The sequence below is a fragment of the Ursus maritimus genome, unplaced genomic scaffold (genome assembly GCF_017311325.1).
Source record: "Ursus maritimus isolate PB19 unplaced genomic scaffold, ASM1731132v1 scaffold_32, whole genome shotgun sequence".
Classification (NCBI taxonomy): domain Eukaryota; kingdom Metazoa; phylum Chordata; class Mammalia; order Carnivora; family Ursidae; genus Ursus; species Ursus maritimus.
Window position 1 is genome coordinate 20756439 of NW_024425786.1, and position 16029 is coordinate 20772467.

The following is a 16029-nucleotide window of genomic DNA, read 5'->3' on the forward strand; positions in this document are numbered from 1 at the left end:
TTTTACATTAACTGGATGAAGAAAATCAGGACAGCTGGTCCTAGCTGGCAACCCTCCGCCTCCAAACGTAAGAAACAGAGTTGCTGGAAGGGAACTAGGGCAGAGGAAAAGAACTTCTGCAGATCTATTTAATAAACGCAGATGAGGAAACTCAAAGAGAAGTAAATTGTCCAAAGTCACACAGCTAATCAATGGAGGAGAGCGGACCCAATTAATTTTAGATTCCACAGCCAAGACTCTTTCATGTACTGTTTCCTGGAGTGAGATGAGATGGCCTGGAGTTGGGAGCTGCACAGTGAGGAGGTTAACAGCAGAACAATCCTTTCCCGGCTCGAAAACAGGAAGGACTTTATCTAAGTAACTTTCACTTGATTGTACTGGCTTTTTGAGAATCTAAAACCTGGAAAAGTCAGACTGATTTGCCTTTTTCTGGTTAAGTCCCATGCTCTTGGGAAGGAACTGCCCTCTAAGATGAAGATGGAAGATGGGGCCCGTATCACATTTAATGATGGGGGTCCCTACAACAGGGCTGAAAGATTTTAAGATTTCTGAGTGGCAGGGAGGAGGGGAAAAATCTATTTGGGGGGAAAACAAACATTCTTCTCTAAAGAAAAATGGGGCAGAGAAGAGAAAACATTATAAAAGCACAAGATTGCTAAGATTTCTGACTTTTACCATTTTTCTAATCGCTTGATGCATTCCCACATGGACCATTCTCTTTACCATGGTTACCTGTTTGGCTGCAATTTCTTCATCTCGTCCATCTCCAATCACTACGTATGTGACTTTTTTTCCAAACCTAGACACAATTCTCTCGAAGCAGCTCTCCTTACCTGATAAGAAAAAGAAATTTCCCATTAGGACATTCTCCCTACCTTTTTTTTCAACACCAAAGATGATGGCTGCTGCTGGTTCACCTGCCTAGGCTTAGACAAAACAAGTGGCAGCCCATGTAGTTTGGTGGGGAGTGGGGCTGGCAGCTAGACATCCAGCAGGCCCGCTGCCCAAAGAATGTGAAATTGTGCTATTAAGGCAACAGGCTTTCTAGGCATTGTGCTTTTTAGGTTCTTATTTTTAAAAGTGTGGAGAATTTTCTTTTTTTTTTTTTAAGTAGGCTCCATGCCCAGCGGGCGCTTGAACTCACAACCCTGAGATCAAGACCTGAGCTGAGATCAAGAGTCAGACGCATAACTGAATGAGCCACCCAGGCGCCCCTTAGTTAAGGTGGGGAAGCAAAGGGCCTAGGCAGTGTGAGAGCTGGGATACCACCTCCCTCCTCCGTATCTCCCGTACTTTACAGCTTACAAAGCAGTTCTCAAGGTATTCCCTTAATGAACTCTCAAAATACTCCAGTGAGATGAGTATCATTCCCTATTGTAAAGATGAAAATGGCGTGAAAGGATTAGTTACTCATCCCAGATCACAAACAAGCTAGTAGCTACACTCTGGGCTCCAGGCTCCAATCTAGGCCCTGGCTATCTTGCCACGATGAAAGGATGATTTCGGAAGGAAACCGTTTCGGCGTAGAAAAAAAAAAAGTGGAAGCATAAGGTCTTGATTTCTTGTTAGAAACAAGCAATAGGAAACAGCCATCTTCCTCCAATTCTCCATTTTCCAGAAATAGTCCTGGGCCTGGGTGTTATGTCTTTCAGTGGGGGGAACAGCCCCAGAGTATGGATGAACATGGCAGTAAACCTGTCACATCCAGAATATCTATCACATGCTGTCACTGCAGCTGAGATAGTTTATCTCTGAAGTTGACCTTGGGAAAAGGTGATTTCAATCCACTGCAGACAACTGTTGAGAAACATGGCAGTGTATCAAAATTCAAATCCCATCTGGAACAAACCAGAAACATGCACAGATGATACTGCTGTGGGAAAGGTACTTTATTTGCATAAATAAAGGAAATTCTTTCCCTTGCTCTTTCTTCACCTTCTTATACTCTATTTCCCTGTTTCTGCCACCTTCTTCAGTTAAGCAAGGTCCTAACCCTGCTTCCTCCTTCATCTTGCTCCATTAACCTTCCTTGTTGCAGATCCAGGGACTTAGCACCAGGGTTCCTGTGTGGTTAAGAAAAAGGTGCCTCTTCCTCAAGGCACTTGACTGCCATCTGCTGGAGAATTGTTGTAATAAAGACATAAACGCATGCATCCGAGCCGACGACGCCATAACTGACAAGAAGCTATCCACGCATTTTCAGAAGTCCTGTTTGGCACCTCTGGGCAATTACAAGTCTCTGAAATCCCTAGCCCAACTGGCACCTCAACTCAGGTGAAGCAGTCACCTGGACCAAACACCTAGTCCACTTTGGGCTTCAGTCTCCCACTTCTAATAAAAAGCCTGGCTCCGGTGCACTTAGGTCCCTTTCAGCACTTCATTTTACAATAGCACTGTCAGCCGACATTCAAGTCAGGCAATGCAGCCAGTGTTTGCAGAACACCGCGTATTAATCTCATAAAGGATTCAGTAAATGATTGTAGTCCATGTCTGGAGCCCCAGTTCAAATATTAAATAGTTCAACTAATAGATTCCTGTTATGTTCAAAGTGTTGAAGAGTTGTCTAATTCCATGGCAAATATTACATCCTTACAACCTAAGCCAACCTCTGCCAGACCCAGTCCACTTTATGATCTGCCTATAGAAAAGAACCTTAAGTCAGTCAGATTTTAGACTTTTTTCCTAAGACTTAACAAAGGGAATGTCTCGTATTTATTTATTTAAAAAAGATTTTATGCATTCATTTGACAGAGAGAGAGTGAGAGAGCACAAGCAGGAGGAGTGGGAGAGGGAGAAGCAGGCTCCCCGATGAGCAGGGAGCCCAATTCGGGGAACGATCCCAGGACCCCGAGACCATGACCCGAGCTGAAGGCAGACACCTCACCGACTGAGTCACCCAGGCACCCGGGAATGTCTCATATTTAGAGGACAAGGACATAAAAAGTTTTTCATTGTCATGGCATGTAATGATCAAGGACGATATACATTTTAGGAATGTCTCGTCTCAAAGGATTAAGAGACAGAATTATTAACAACTCAGTGAAGAAGTAGCCACATAAAAAAATGGCTCCCATACCGTTGGTAAATATACTTCCTCCACTTTACACTCTCAAGACAATCCTGAAGATGAGCTTTTCATTCAGGAGGATATGGCCAATGATCACTCAGCTTACCAAATGTCAAACTGAGTCTAACTGTGAGATCAACTAGCCTTTGGAGAATACTAGGTTTCTGGGCTTCCCCTATCAAAAACACTTCCGAAATTTTCAGTAACAATTTTGAGAATTCTTTTGAATGTCCAAGATAACTAAGAGAACCATAATTCTATCTATCTATCTATCTATCTATCTATCTATCTATCTATCTATCTATCTATCTATCTATCTAACAGAGAGAGAGACAGCCAGCGAGAGAGGAACCACAAGCAGGGGGAATGGGAGAGGAAGAAGCAGGCTCCTCCAGCGGAGGAGCCCGATGTGGGGCTCGATCATGCCCTGAGCCGAAGGCAGACGCTTAACAAATGAGCCACCCAGGAGCCCCAAGAACCATAATTCTGAAATCAAATATTTCTTCTCCTTGCTCCCATTCACAGTTCTATCAAGGAAAGTCTCAAGTCTCTCACTGTGGTTACCAAGGTGCCAGGTACCCACAGCTTTGCAAATTAGCTCTGGATGAAATGAGATTGAGAAAAATTACCAACTAAACATGCATACTGTCAAAGGGAATAAGATCATTCCCATTAGTTTGATGAGCCTTTGGGTGTCAGGACTCACTAACAGGCACTAAAGAAAATCTACCTTTCGGGTGTGAAAGGCTTAGTGAGTGCTCTGGGTTCTTATGAAATGCATAGTGAAGCAGAGGCAGCGAGAGCAAAACCTTCATGAAGGGGGATGGGTTTCCCTCAATCCCTTGTAAACCTACCGTCAACACACTTCTGTCAAATCATAACACTTTATAGCTGCTTTAAATAAAAAAATAAGAATAATGAGATACCACAGATTTATGTGATTTCCTGTGTAGCCCTACCTGTTGACACTTCCTTTCTCTCTGTGAGTATATGTCCATAAACAATATATGGCATATGGCTGTGACCATTTTGGACCTTTAGATAAATGATACACACTGTACATATCTATCTGCACTGTGGTTTTTGTGCTGAACATTGTTTTTCATATTAATCCTTATGGATGTATGTAGTTTTAGTTCATTCACTTTTAACTGCCATATAGCATTCCATTGTTTGGATACATCTATCAATTTTCTTTTCATGGAAAGGTTTACAAAGAGGCTGTTTCCAATTACATTCTATTATGAACAATGTAGCATCAAAAAAATCCTCACACGTCTCCTTGTGCACATGAGAATTACTCAAGGGCAGGGGTGGGCCAACTTTTTGTGTAAAGAGTGAGGCAGTAAATATTCCAGGCTTTGCAGGTTCTATGATCTCTGCTACTACAGTGTGAAAGTAGCTATGGAAATGATCTGACGTGGCTATGATTCAATGAAACTACACAAACAGGCAGTGGGCAGAATCTGGCACATGGGTTACAGTCTGCAGACCCCTGCACCAAAGTGTACTGATCTAAAAGTGGAGTTGCTTGATCATAGGGTTATGCATCTCAGACTACTAGACATTGACAAACTATTCAAGGGCTATATCCAGGGGCACATGGCTGGCTCAGCTGGTAGAGCATGCAAATCTTGATCTTGGGGTTGTGGGTTCAAGCCCCACGTTGGGTGTAGAGATTTCTTAAAAATAGAATCTTTTAAAAACGGAATCTTAAAAAGAAACAAATGGCTATCTCCATTTTTAATCCCATAGGCAGAGTAAGTGTTCTCATTTCCTTGACAACCCTTGGGGCTGTCAGACTCAAATTTCTGTTAATCTGATAAATAGGAAATGCATCACACTTTAATCTGCATATCCTTAATTGGTGAGGTTTATATTTACTGGTGATCTGATTTTCCTCTTTTGCAAACAGGCTGTTTTTTCTGCCCACTTTTCTAGTATTTTGTTTGATGCTTAATAGTTTACAGTTCTTTACAGATTTGTGTATGAATTAACAAGTAAGAGTTGCAAATATCTCTTGGGAGATAAAGTAATTTGCCTAAGGTGAGAACTAGTAAGTGGGGGGAGACAGGACTTGAATTCGAGTCCTTTTTCTCTTTTTTAAAGATTTTTTTTTTTTTCCATGGGAGGGAGAGGGCGAGAGAGAGCACAAGCAGGGGGAGGGGCAGAGAGAGAGGAAGAAGCAGGTCCCGATGTGGATGCAGGGCTTGATCCCAGAAATCGGGATTTGAGCTGAAGGCAGACGCTTAACTGACTGAGCCACCCAGGCGCCCTGAATTCTAGTCCTTATTACTGTTTTTTTTTCCTTTTCAAAAAATTGTACTAAAAAACATAAAATCTGCCATCTTAGCCATTTTAAAATGTACATTTCAGCAGTGTTTGGTATACTCACATTGTTGTTTCAGAACTTTCATGGCGCAAAGCTGAAATTCTATGCCCATTAAACAATAACTCCCTATTTCCCTTTCCTCCAAGCTTGTTAATCACCATTCTATTTTCTGTTTCTATGAGTTTGACTACTCTAAGAAACACACAGTATTTGCCTTTTTGTGACTGGCTAACTCAATTAGCATGTCTTCAAGGCTGATACATGTGGTAGTATATGACAAGATTTTTTCCCCTTTTATGGCGCAATGATATCCTACTGTATGTATGTTATCCATTTATTGATGGACATCTGAGTCACTTCCACCTCTTCTTGGCTATTGTAAATAACGGTACTATGAACATGGGTGTGCAACTATTTTTTTGAGATCCTGCTTTCAATTCTTTTGGATATATACCCAGAAGTGGGATTGCTGGTCATGTAATAGTTCTATTTTTAATTTTTTTGAGGAACCACCATACTGTTTTTCATCATAGTCATTCCATTTTATATTCCTACCAACAGTGCAGAAGGGCTCCAATTTATCCAAATCCTTGTCAACACTCGTTATTCTTTTTCTTTTCGTTTTTTTTTTTTTTTTTTTTTTAATTTTATTTTTAAGTAAACTCTATGCCCAGTGTGGGGCTTGAACTCACAACTCTGAGATCAAGAGTTGCATGCTCGGGGACGCCTGGGTGGCACAGTAGTTATGCGTCTGCCTTCGGCTCAGGGCATGATCCCGGCGTTCTGGGATCGAGCCCCACATCAGGCTTCTCTGCTAGGAGCCTGCTTCTTCCTCTCCCACTCCCCCTGCTTGTGTTCCCTCTCTCGCTGGCTGTCTCTCTCTCTCTCTGTCAAATAAATAAATAAAATCTTAAAAAAAAAAAAAAAAAAGGAGTTGCATGCTCCACTGACTGAGTCAGCCAGGCACCCCAACTATTTTTTTTTTCCAAGATTTTATTTATTTATTTGACAGAGAGGGAATGAGAGAGCACAAGCAGGGAGAGCACAGGCAGAGGGAGAGGGAGAAGCAGGCTTTCCTGCTGAGCAGAGAGCCTGATGCAGGGCTCGATCCCAGGACCCTGGGATCATGACCTGAGCCAAAGGCAGACACTTAACCGACTGAGTCACCCAGGTGCCCCTATTTTTCTTTCTTTTTTTGACAGCAGCCATCTGAATGGGTGTGAGGGATTTCACCAGTTTTAAGTATACAGCTTAGTTTTTGATTTTCAGTCTAGTGCTTTTTCTATTAGACTATACTACACCGCTCTCTCTGTGAAAAAGAAAAATCAATCTGGAATGAGGAAAAATAGATAGATTTCCAAGCTACATATTATATTTTCTCAATTATTATAAAAGGAACGAACATGATAAACTTTAAGTCCTACAAACCTGGATTTGAACCCAGTTTATGTAACTTACTGGCTGCGAAGCCTTGAGGAAGCTACAACTGTTAAGCCTGAACTGGCCCATCACTAATACTAGGAAAAGACTGTTGTGAGGATTAGAGATATATATATATATATAAAGTGTCTAATTAAGGGATTGGTAAATAACTTAAGTACGTCATAATTATGAAGTATTACGTAAGGCAAGCGGCAAGAAACAGAAGGGAAACCATACCAATTTTGGTAGCACTATAGATGTTTTCAATGGGAAATATTTCTCCTAGCCCGTATAGGAGAACCTTGGCCAGGGCTGGAACCAGCTGGGTTGTAGTGATCAGAACATTCACACAATTCTTTCTAGAAGGGAGAAAAAAGAAAAAGAAAAGAATAGGAAAAGGTGAAACTCAACCAACCTGAGAGCAAGAATTCAAATGGGTCTTCTCTTTAGAATCTACTTATTAAAAACTAACCTCAAAGGGCCTGATCCTTGTTCAGTGCCATGTTCGGTTATTGCTCTAATTACCCCAGGGTTATTTATTTTCCATATTAAAGGACAGAGATTCAAATATACGTGGGCACAGAGCAGCAACTTGCTTCTGGCCCCATTTCCCTTCTGGCCATTCTAGCTCACTGCACTGGTTAGCAAACAAACCAACAACCCATGTCACTGACAGCACACGCTAGAAAACCAGCAACGAAGACTTTCAGTCACAGTGCTCTTTCATCTGAATGCAACTCAGCCCTTAAATAAGATATGATTTAAGTCCTCTCTGCCTTTCACACAGTAGCAACACAGATTCCAGAATACCCATTAATTTCACATGTCCTTTACCTGCACAGATATCCTCCCCTTGGTGTCAGTTTTACTGTTTGCTCTACTAGATTGTAGATCTGGAATTCCTGCTTCGAGGGAGGGAGCAATGCGGTACCGGCGTAGACTGTATTTGACTATATTTATTTTCCATTGCAAGCTTCAAGCTGAAATCTCCTTAAACTGCTTAATTTTTCCTTTTCTTTTGAATGTTGCCTTCCTGAGTGGGTTTTGATACCTTTCTTTGGAGCTTCCTGTACTTGGGGTATGTGATGTGTCTCCTACAGGGATTCTTTGATGTGACCAGGCCCATTCCTGGGCTGGAGATTATGGGTTACTGAGCTTTAATTCTGTGAGCAAAAAGTAAGGGAAAAGAAAAAGGCTTTCATATATAAATATTCTCTGAAAATCTGAACATGTGCTGTCAGCATAGAATGACCTAGCCTCCCACCTAGCCTAAATGTTTGCCTGCATCCTTTCAACTCCTCTCACCCCTATCCCAAACCGGTGTTAGGGAGTGGCCTATCCTGGACTGGGGTAGGAAAGAGTGCGCCTAGGAGAGGATGAGAACTAAGAGAACCAAATTTTCCATACCTGGATTGGATGAGAAGTAAGGACTTTAATGCTGTTCCTAACCAGGAATCTGTTAAAACTTCAATTTCCGCTCTGAGTCTCTGCAGTGCTTCCTTTCTCTGGGGACTGAGTAGGCCTTTGGGAATAAAAGCAGACACATTTATCATCTGACAACATATCCTTGCTGACATTGAGGACGCAACTTCTAAATTCAATTTAGAAATAGTGAAGAGTTACTGACATATTCTAATGAGCTAACAAGTTTCTCTTCTTGGTAAAACCCTGGAGTAGCCTAATTAAGATGTCTTTTTGACTTTCTTCAACAGAATGTTTTGCTGGGGGGGGGGGCATAAACCACCGCCACAAAATCAGCTGAAAGAGATACTGTGATTAGATTCTGCCAAAGCTCACTCCTTTCTCACCAGCCAGTAACCTAACTGGCAGCTGGTGGACCATACTGAGAAGCACTGCTTTAGATGTGATAGCAAGAATCAAAGAGGGGGTTACAGTTCAAAGAGTCTGCAGCATTTCCAATCTCTATAAAGAAACCAAAGCCCAGGGAGGAAAGGGGGGCTGCCTAAGACCACACAGCAAGTTAATGGCTTTTGGCTTCAGAAGTCTTTGCGCTGCCACGCACTGCTCCCACGGTGGCTGTGCTCTCAGCCCTTCACGACACATTGACCCGAGACTCCGTGCTGAATGACCAACTTCACGAACGTCATTTACTTGTACTGCACTCCCTTCTGCAACAACTACAGCCAAGAAGAGACTAAAACACTGCGTAAGATCAGACAATTAAGTACAGACTTCCTCTGATGGGAGCATGTTATCAGACATTTGAATTATAATGTCCAAATAATAAATTTGGCCCTGTATTTTCTGTAGTGAAGGTAAAAGGAGAAATCCTATGTTCTATCACAAATATTTCACAAAAACAGAAGGCATTTCTCTGAGGAGAAGGGTCTATAATTTGTTTTCAGATTGATGGTTTCACAATGCAAGCCTAGAATTACATGACTCTCAAGGTCTCTGATAAAACAACAACAAAACCAGTACCTATATGTCATGTGTGGAATACACGTAAGTACACATGTCACATACTTCCTTAATAATATGATGTGGCACTTCTGTTCATTCCTGTTTTACAAAATACAGGTGGACATTACTTTTAATATGTTCCCCAGAAGAGGCTCAGGGGATTCTCACAGAGGGTTATGTCACTTTCTTCAGGAAACCAGGTCCTGGCACTCAACGAACAGAAAAAGGATCAGATACTTAGGTTGTACATGAAAACGAACAAAAGAAAGGCTAATGTGTGGAGAGAGTAAAAGCAAAAAGATGGAGCTGCCAAAATAAAGTACTGGCTCTGAGTCATGAGAAGAAAATAGGCCATAAAAAGGGGAATCTAAAAAAAGCAAATTCAATTCCCAAAGCCCAGATGCCTGTGCTTTTTATCTGGTACTGGGGCTCTCACAGAAATGAACCAAATTATCTTTGAAGCCCTGTCTTTACTTTCTGCGCCACAGCGTAAGGCCGCATGGTGCGGCAGGAGGATCTGGGGTAATACACCTCTGCACAGTCTACCGAACCCCTGAAACTTGAGGCAACATTTTGTATTAGATCTTTGAGGGTGATGGTTCACAGCTTAAAAAATTTTTTAAAAAGGTTTTATTTATTTATTTGACACAGAGAGAGAGAGAGACAGAGAGAGCAGAAGTAGGGGGAGAGGCAGGCAGAGGGAGAGGGAGAAGCAGGTTCCCCGCTGAGCAGGGACCCCCCACCCCCACACACACGAGGGGCTCGATCCCAGGACCCTGGGATCATGAGCTGAGCTGAAGGCAGCCACTTAACCAACTGAGCCACCCAGGCACCCCCAGAGCTTAAAATTTTTTTCTCATAAGGGTACATCACTAAAAAAGGAACTGCACTGGGGCACTTGGCTGTCTCAGTCAGTAAGCACCCGACTCTTGATCTAGAGTTCAAGCTCCATACTGGGCACAGAGCTTACTTTAAAAATAAATAAATACATATATACATCTTTCATACTTAAAAAAAAAAGAAAAGAAAAGAAAGGGCCCGCATGAATGTAAAGTGCACTGGAACAAGAGTTAGGGGACTGGATTCCAGCTGTGACCGTGGGTAAGCTGTCCTCAGCACCCTCATGATAAACGTGTTTTCTCAAATGCAAAATGAGGGACTCAAGATTAGATTTCTAATGTCTCTTCTAATTTGAACAATCTACGGCTAATTTATTAATTTCAAATAACAGAATTTTAGGCATAGTGACACCTGATATTTGAGATACTTCTGGGCAGAAATTCCAAGGTCCAACACATGGCTACTGCCAACCTTTAATTCTGGACCGAGTTTTCCATCCATTACAAATCTAGTCACTCGTTCTACCTGAGTTGCTCTGATAGTTACATAAATCAGTCAAAAAACATGGCAACTTATTAACTACTATTGACAATAGTTGTGACTCCAGAATAAAACATATGTCAAACATAATCTTTGGAACACGTTTCTTTAAAAAGGTATTTGTCTAAAAAGAACAAGAGAACTCTGCAAAGTTATGCTAAGAGAAGTCCATGAGAAACACAGAGCTTCCTCCTCAAAGAGTTTCAATCAAACTTCAATTTTTTTATACAAAGTTAAAATGTTATCGTGGCAAATGTTATCGTGGCCCCAATTCCTAAGCAGTTGCTAGGGAGTTCTAAGGAATCCCTGGAAAAGAACACAGGAAGTAAGAGGGAAACAGAATACCAGACTGGTTGTATGCCACACTTACCACCCACGTTGCTTTTATGCTTATCATAGATTTCTCTCACTTTTCGGTAGCGGAAAGCCAGTTTTCTCATCCAGTCCACACCTCCCTGGACGCCCACAGAGGAACCATGGCTGCCACCGCCTCCTGATCCACTGAAACCATCTGTTGAGAAACTGTAGTTGCTGCAGAGAGAGGGGATGATGAAAATTAATATCTACACCGTATGCGGTTTTGTGCTGAACCCCACCTGGGGTTCTCTGTCCTATTCCTGGCATCTGACATCAAGTTTAAAGGCTGTGAGAACCTTCTCCCTTAATCTCTGTGTGTCAGAATCTATCTTCCATTAGTTGTCTACTTCACCCCTATTACTGCCATCAAAGAAAGGAGGGAGAGAGAGGGAAAGAGNGGCAGGGCCCATTCAAGCACCAGCATCCCCTAGAGGTTGTCTTGGGAGTAGAGCATCTTTTCATTAATGACAGAGTATCTTGTAATGAAAAAAACAAAAACAAACCCAGAATATAACATTTTCGTGTACACACACACACACACACACACACACACGATGGCAACTATGTAAAGTGAAGAAACATGTGAAGAAAAAATGGAAGGGAATAACCCCCCAATATTAGTAAGTGCAAGGTACAACGGAGATGTTCTTCAGAGATGTTAGCTGGTATATTAAGTTCAGGGGTCATAGTCGTGACTTTAAAAATGTCCACAAATTCTTCAATACTCCTCTCTTCTAATTCTTCTCCCTATGGGTATGGAGTGCATTTAAATGTAAACAGGATGTGGCAGAAGTGATGGTGTCAGAACGCAGACACAGGCTTCTCTTGCTCTCTCTCAGAGCACTGGCTCTGAAAGAAGTCAGCTGTCACGTGAGAACACCTGGGCTGCCCCAGAAGAGGCATACGTAGTGAGGAACTGAGGCGTCCTGTTACCACGTGTGAGAGGCTGCAGGCAGGTCTTCCAGCTCCCATCAAGCCTTCACGTGCTTTAAGCTCCAGCCAATATCTTGATTTTAATCTCAGAGACCCTGCTTCAAAACTACTTCGCTAAGTCCCTTTCAAGTTCCTGTCCTATAGAAATTATGAGATGATAAATGTTTACTGCTTTAAGCTACTAAGTTTTGGGGTGATTTGTTACAGAGCCAATACATAAGTAATACAGTTAAATAGGCTGGGAGAGATGAACACTTCTAAGTAAAAATTTAAAAAAATGACTGACAGAATTAGAGACAACTTGGTTCAATCAGAAGTCAAAATTGAGTTCAATAAGTATGAGACTCTATTTCTAAGAAAATAAAGCTGTCAAGACATTTAGGTGATTACTGGTTAGCCTCATGTATAAGAGGGAAAAAACACTAGGCTTCAGAGTAGATCATAAACTGCTCTGGACCAGGCACTTTCCTAAAATCTCATTAGAATGGTGCGCGCCACGGCTGTGCAAGCACAACACACACGACTGACGCTGCTCCTCACATGGGGCCTCGTAATCTTTCTCAGCCCCACAGCATTAGGTCCTTCCTGAGTGATCTGTCCAGCTCTACTCTATCTTTTTTTTTCTAAAGATTTTATTTATTTATTTGACAGAGATAGAGACAGCCAGTGAGAGAGGGAACACAAGCAGGGGAAGTGGGAGAGGAAGAAGCAGGCTCATAGCGGAGGAGCCTGATGTGGGGCTCGATCCCGTAACGCCGGGATCACACCCTGAGCCGAAGGCAGACGCCCAACCGCTGTGCCACCCAGGCGCCCCCAGCTCTGCTCTATCTTTGAGAATTCATGGATGAAACAATTTTAGGGCAGACACAGGGAAGAACCTACGAAAGGGACAAACATGAAAACAAGTTAACATGAAAAAAATGTGACAGTCTTTTTTTCTCAAAGTCTTTAAATAGAAGCTAAATAAATTTTCGGATTATTCGCTAAGACTACTGGGTGAGAAGACAGTAGCCAAGAGAGAAATGAGGAGACAGAGCAAGCATTTGCCACTGAGATCCCAACAGGGTTATTCCTGACACCAAGAGACCCCCAACAAGTAGTTTCCCTGGTAAAATTCCTGATGCTTATTTGTATCTGAAACTACCAGTCTGGAAGCACACTCCTCCTGACTGGAAATCTGGCCAAAGAGAAACTAGTGTATCCTTTACTTTGAAATGCTTTTTCCTCACCCGGTCATGGCTACCCATTCTTCACGGCCATATTCAAATTCCACTGCACTGAGAAGGCCGCTCCAATGCTGGCAACCAGCTGCTCCCACAGCCACCAGAATTATTTTCTTTTCTATGTTCTGTCACATTCCCTGCTGTCACCTCTGCACACCGCAGTCCATTGTGAACTCTGTTTATCTGTCTCCACTAATAGACCGTGAGATCTTTTAGGGCCATGTCTTACTCGTCTTTGTTTTCCTCTGAACCTAGACAGTGTCTCGTGCCTAACAGGTATACTGATGTTTAAGACATCACTGTTTCTATCACCTCAAGTCCTGGCCATTGTCATCGGAAGCCACATCTTCCACGTGCACCTGGTCACACTCCTGTTAAAAGACAAAACCACACACTATTTCAGTCCAGGGAGTAGAAGTGCTACCACCACCATGACATACTTAAAAAGACCACAAACAATGGCAGATGATGAAATACCTTCCAGTCTCTCTTGCGTGTGGAGGAGCACTCTTACCCCCCTGCTGTCCAACTTCTTTTAAGGCCTAATTCACGTCCCACAGTCTTCATGAAATCTCCTCACCCAGCCCGACCCTCAGGTATGCTCTTCTCGCAGTGGTCATGGGTATAACACAACAGCTCATGGGTATAAACACAAGCTCCCTTACGCAGTCAGGGATGTCTGTGTCCTACACTAGACTGTGAAGCTCTGTTATACACTGTAGCCCTCCTGTGGCACAAGCTGTATCCTACAGCTCCTCTGTACCCCTCCAGTCTAGCCCTACATACATGTGCATGTAGCATGAACCCAGTACATTTCTGCAGATGAAACAGATGCTGGTAGAGTATGGTATCAAAATGGAGAACGACTGAAACAGAAATCTGTAAATCCAAACTTAGGAATTAGAAGTGGTCACCTGAGTTAATCTCTTCATGTTCTAAAAGTGAGGTGAAATGAATGACCCACGGTCATACAACTAGTGAGTGATAGAAAGAAACCAGGAAGAGCCTGGGCCTTCCAATTTGAATCCAAGGTTCTTTCCACCAAGTCCGTGCTACTACGGACGGAAAATGCCACCCACTGCCTAACTCTGAGATTCACTCCTCTGACACCACCTAAGGCAATGTTGTGAGGTTTGCCTGCATCAGAATCCCCTGGGGAAGTTTTTTAAAAATGCATATTCTTGGGTCCACCCCAGACCTACTTGAATCAGAATTTCTGGGTGTGAAGTCCTAGAATCTTCATTTTTAACAAGCTCCCCAGGTGATTCTTATGCCCCCTAAAGTTGAGAACCACTGACCTGGGGGGCAGGAACACATTCAGGTCAAATTCTTCACAGAACTTTCAGTCCTGAGTGAGGTCTATGTCTAGAAAATCATTACAAATACAATTTGGCAATAATTATTGGCACAAAGTACGTTTTCAGTATATGTTTGCTGACTAAAAACTATGATGTCCTAACGTATCAACATGTGAAGTTGGGGAAGATTAAAGCATTGTGGAGGTTAGACAAAGGTACTGGAGTTTAGAGCCCTGGTAATTCAATTTGTTGGAGAACTGTCCAATGAGTAGAACTACACTGTATTTAAAAAGAAACAGGATTACTCTCCGTGTTTATAAAATGCTATCTTATTTTTAATTAATTAATTATATTTATTTTAAGTAATCTTTACACCCCATGTGGGGCTGGAACTCACAATCCTGAGATCAAGAGTCACACGCTCTTCCTACTGAGCCAGCCAGGTGCCCCACTATCTTATTTTTTAACTTATAATTTTCACTGTTTTTAAAAACTAGGTTATATAAGTAGTACATAGTTTGAAACTCAAAAGGGCATGAAGTGACAAGTCTGCTCCTACCCACCTGTGTGTCCCAGCAACACATCCTCTCCCCCAGACAGAACAACTGTTACTAGTTTCTTGTGTAAGATAACTGCTTAACTGAGGTCCAGAATGGGGAGGTAACTTTCCTAACCTGGAACTCACACTCTGGTCTTCTGACTTCCCAGTCTTGTGCTCTTGCCACTACACCATGGTCACCTCAAAGGTGAACTCAAATGTCAAAGCCAAAAAAATTCACCAAGAAGCTCTCAGTGTTCCTGGTTTTCCTTGCATCTAACTATAAAATGATTCTGGACATCAAGGTTAACCTATATGTGGATAATAAGCATGTATAAATTATAATGAGTTAGAGCAGCCATTTATAGATCTGACACATCAAGAGATTATATTTTAAGAAGGTAAAGTCGAAAAATAGTCAAAATATAATTAAGAGTACAAAGAATCAAACCCACCTTATTAAATGTTATTTAAGACAGCTGAATAAATAGGAATGTTGGTTTACATTTCACTGTTTTGCCTGAAGGGCTGGCATTTCCACTAGAGCTAGATTACCTCCAAATAAGCTAACAAAAATCAAATTTTTGAACCAATAAAATTAAGGGCCAGTACCAAGACTGGTGACCTAGCTAAGGCACTGTTCTTATAAGACTATATAAGCCTAAGTGGCCAGCTGGCCTCTCCACAACCACCCCTTCTCACCACACTTCCTCTAAATACAATAAGCAGAGGCTAGATAGTTACTGAACGAAATGCTTCACTGAAGCACAGAAACAATTTAAAGTGCTTACCTCTAAGTCATTGAAAAATAGATGTGTATCAGCCACTTCAAAAATCATCTCTTCCATTGTTAAACCTGAGCCAATCACTACTGTTGGATCCTAGAAGACAATAAGAGAAATTTTTTTTAAATTTGGTACTAACAGCACTGGTTCCAATCTTTAAATATTTCGGAGTTATTCTGGGTCAAGGCCAAAACAACACAGGCCTACAAAAGTGCTTCTATTACTTATGCAATTTCATTCACAGTTAGAAGAATCTGGGATTGTGCAAGT

The 16029-nt window shown here is 42.0% G+C and overlaps 1 protein-coding gene across 4 annotated transcripts in view; it reads right to left on the reverse strand.

Annotated features, from left to right (window-relative positions):
- The window catches only part of EYA3 (EYA transcriptional coactivator and phosphatase 3), a 95571-nt gene that overhangs the window by 4958 nt on the left and 74584 nt on the right, over positions 1–16029 (reverse strand). For all 4 annotated transcript variants that reach the window (XM_008694535.2, XM_008694534.2, XM_040619105.1 and 1 more), the window contains 6 exons: positions 15766–15855; positions 13451–13509; positions 10996–11156; positions 8229–8343; positions 7059–7180; positions 733–833 (listed from right to left, as the gene is read on the reverse strand). In XM_008694535.2, the coding sequence (XP_008692757.1) occupies positions 733–833; positions 7059–7180; positions 8229–8343; positions 10996–11156; positions 13451–13509; positions 15766–15855 (648 nt within the window). The remainder of the gene's footprint in view (positions 1–732; positions 834–7058; positions 7181–8228; positions 8344–10995; positions 11157–13450; positions 13510–15765; positions 15856–16029) is intronic.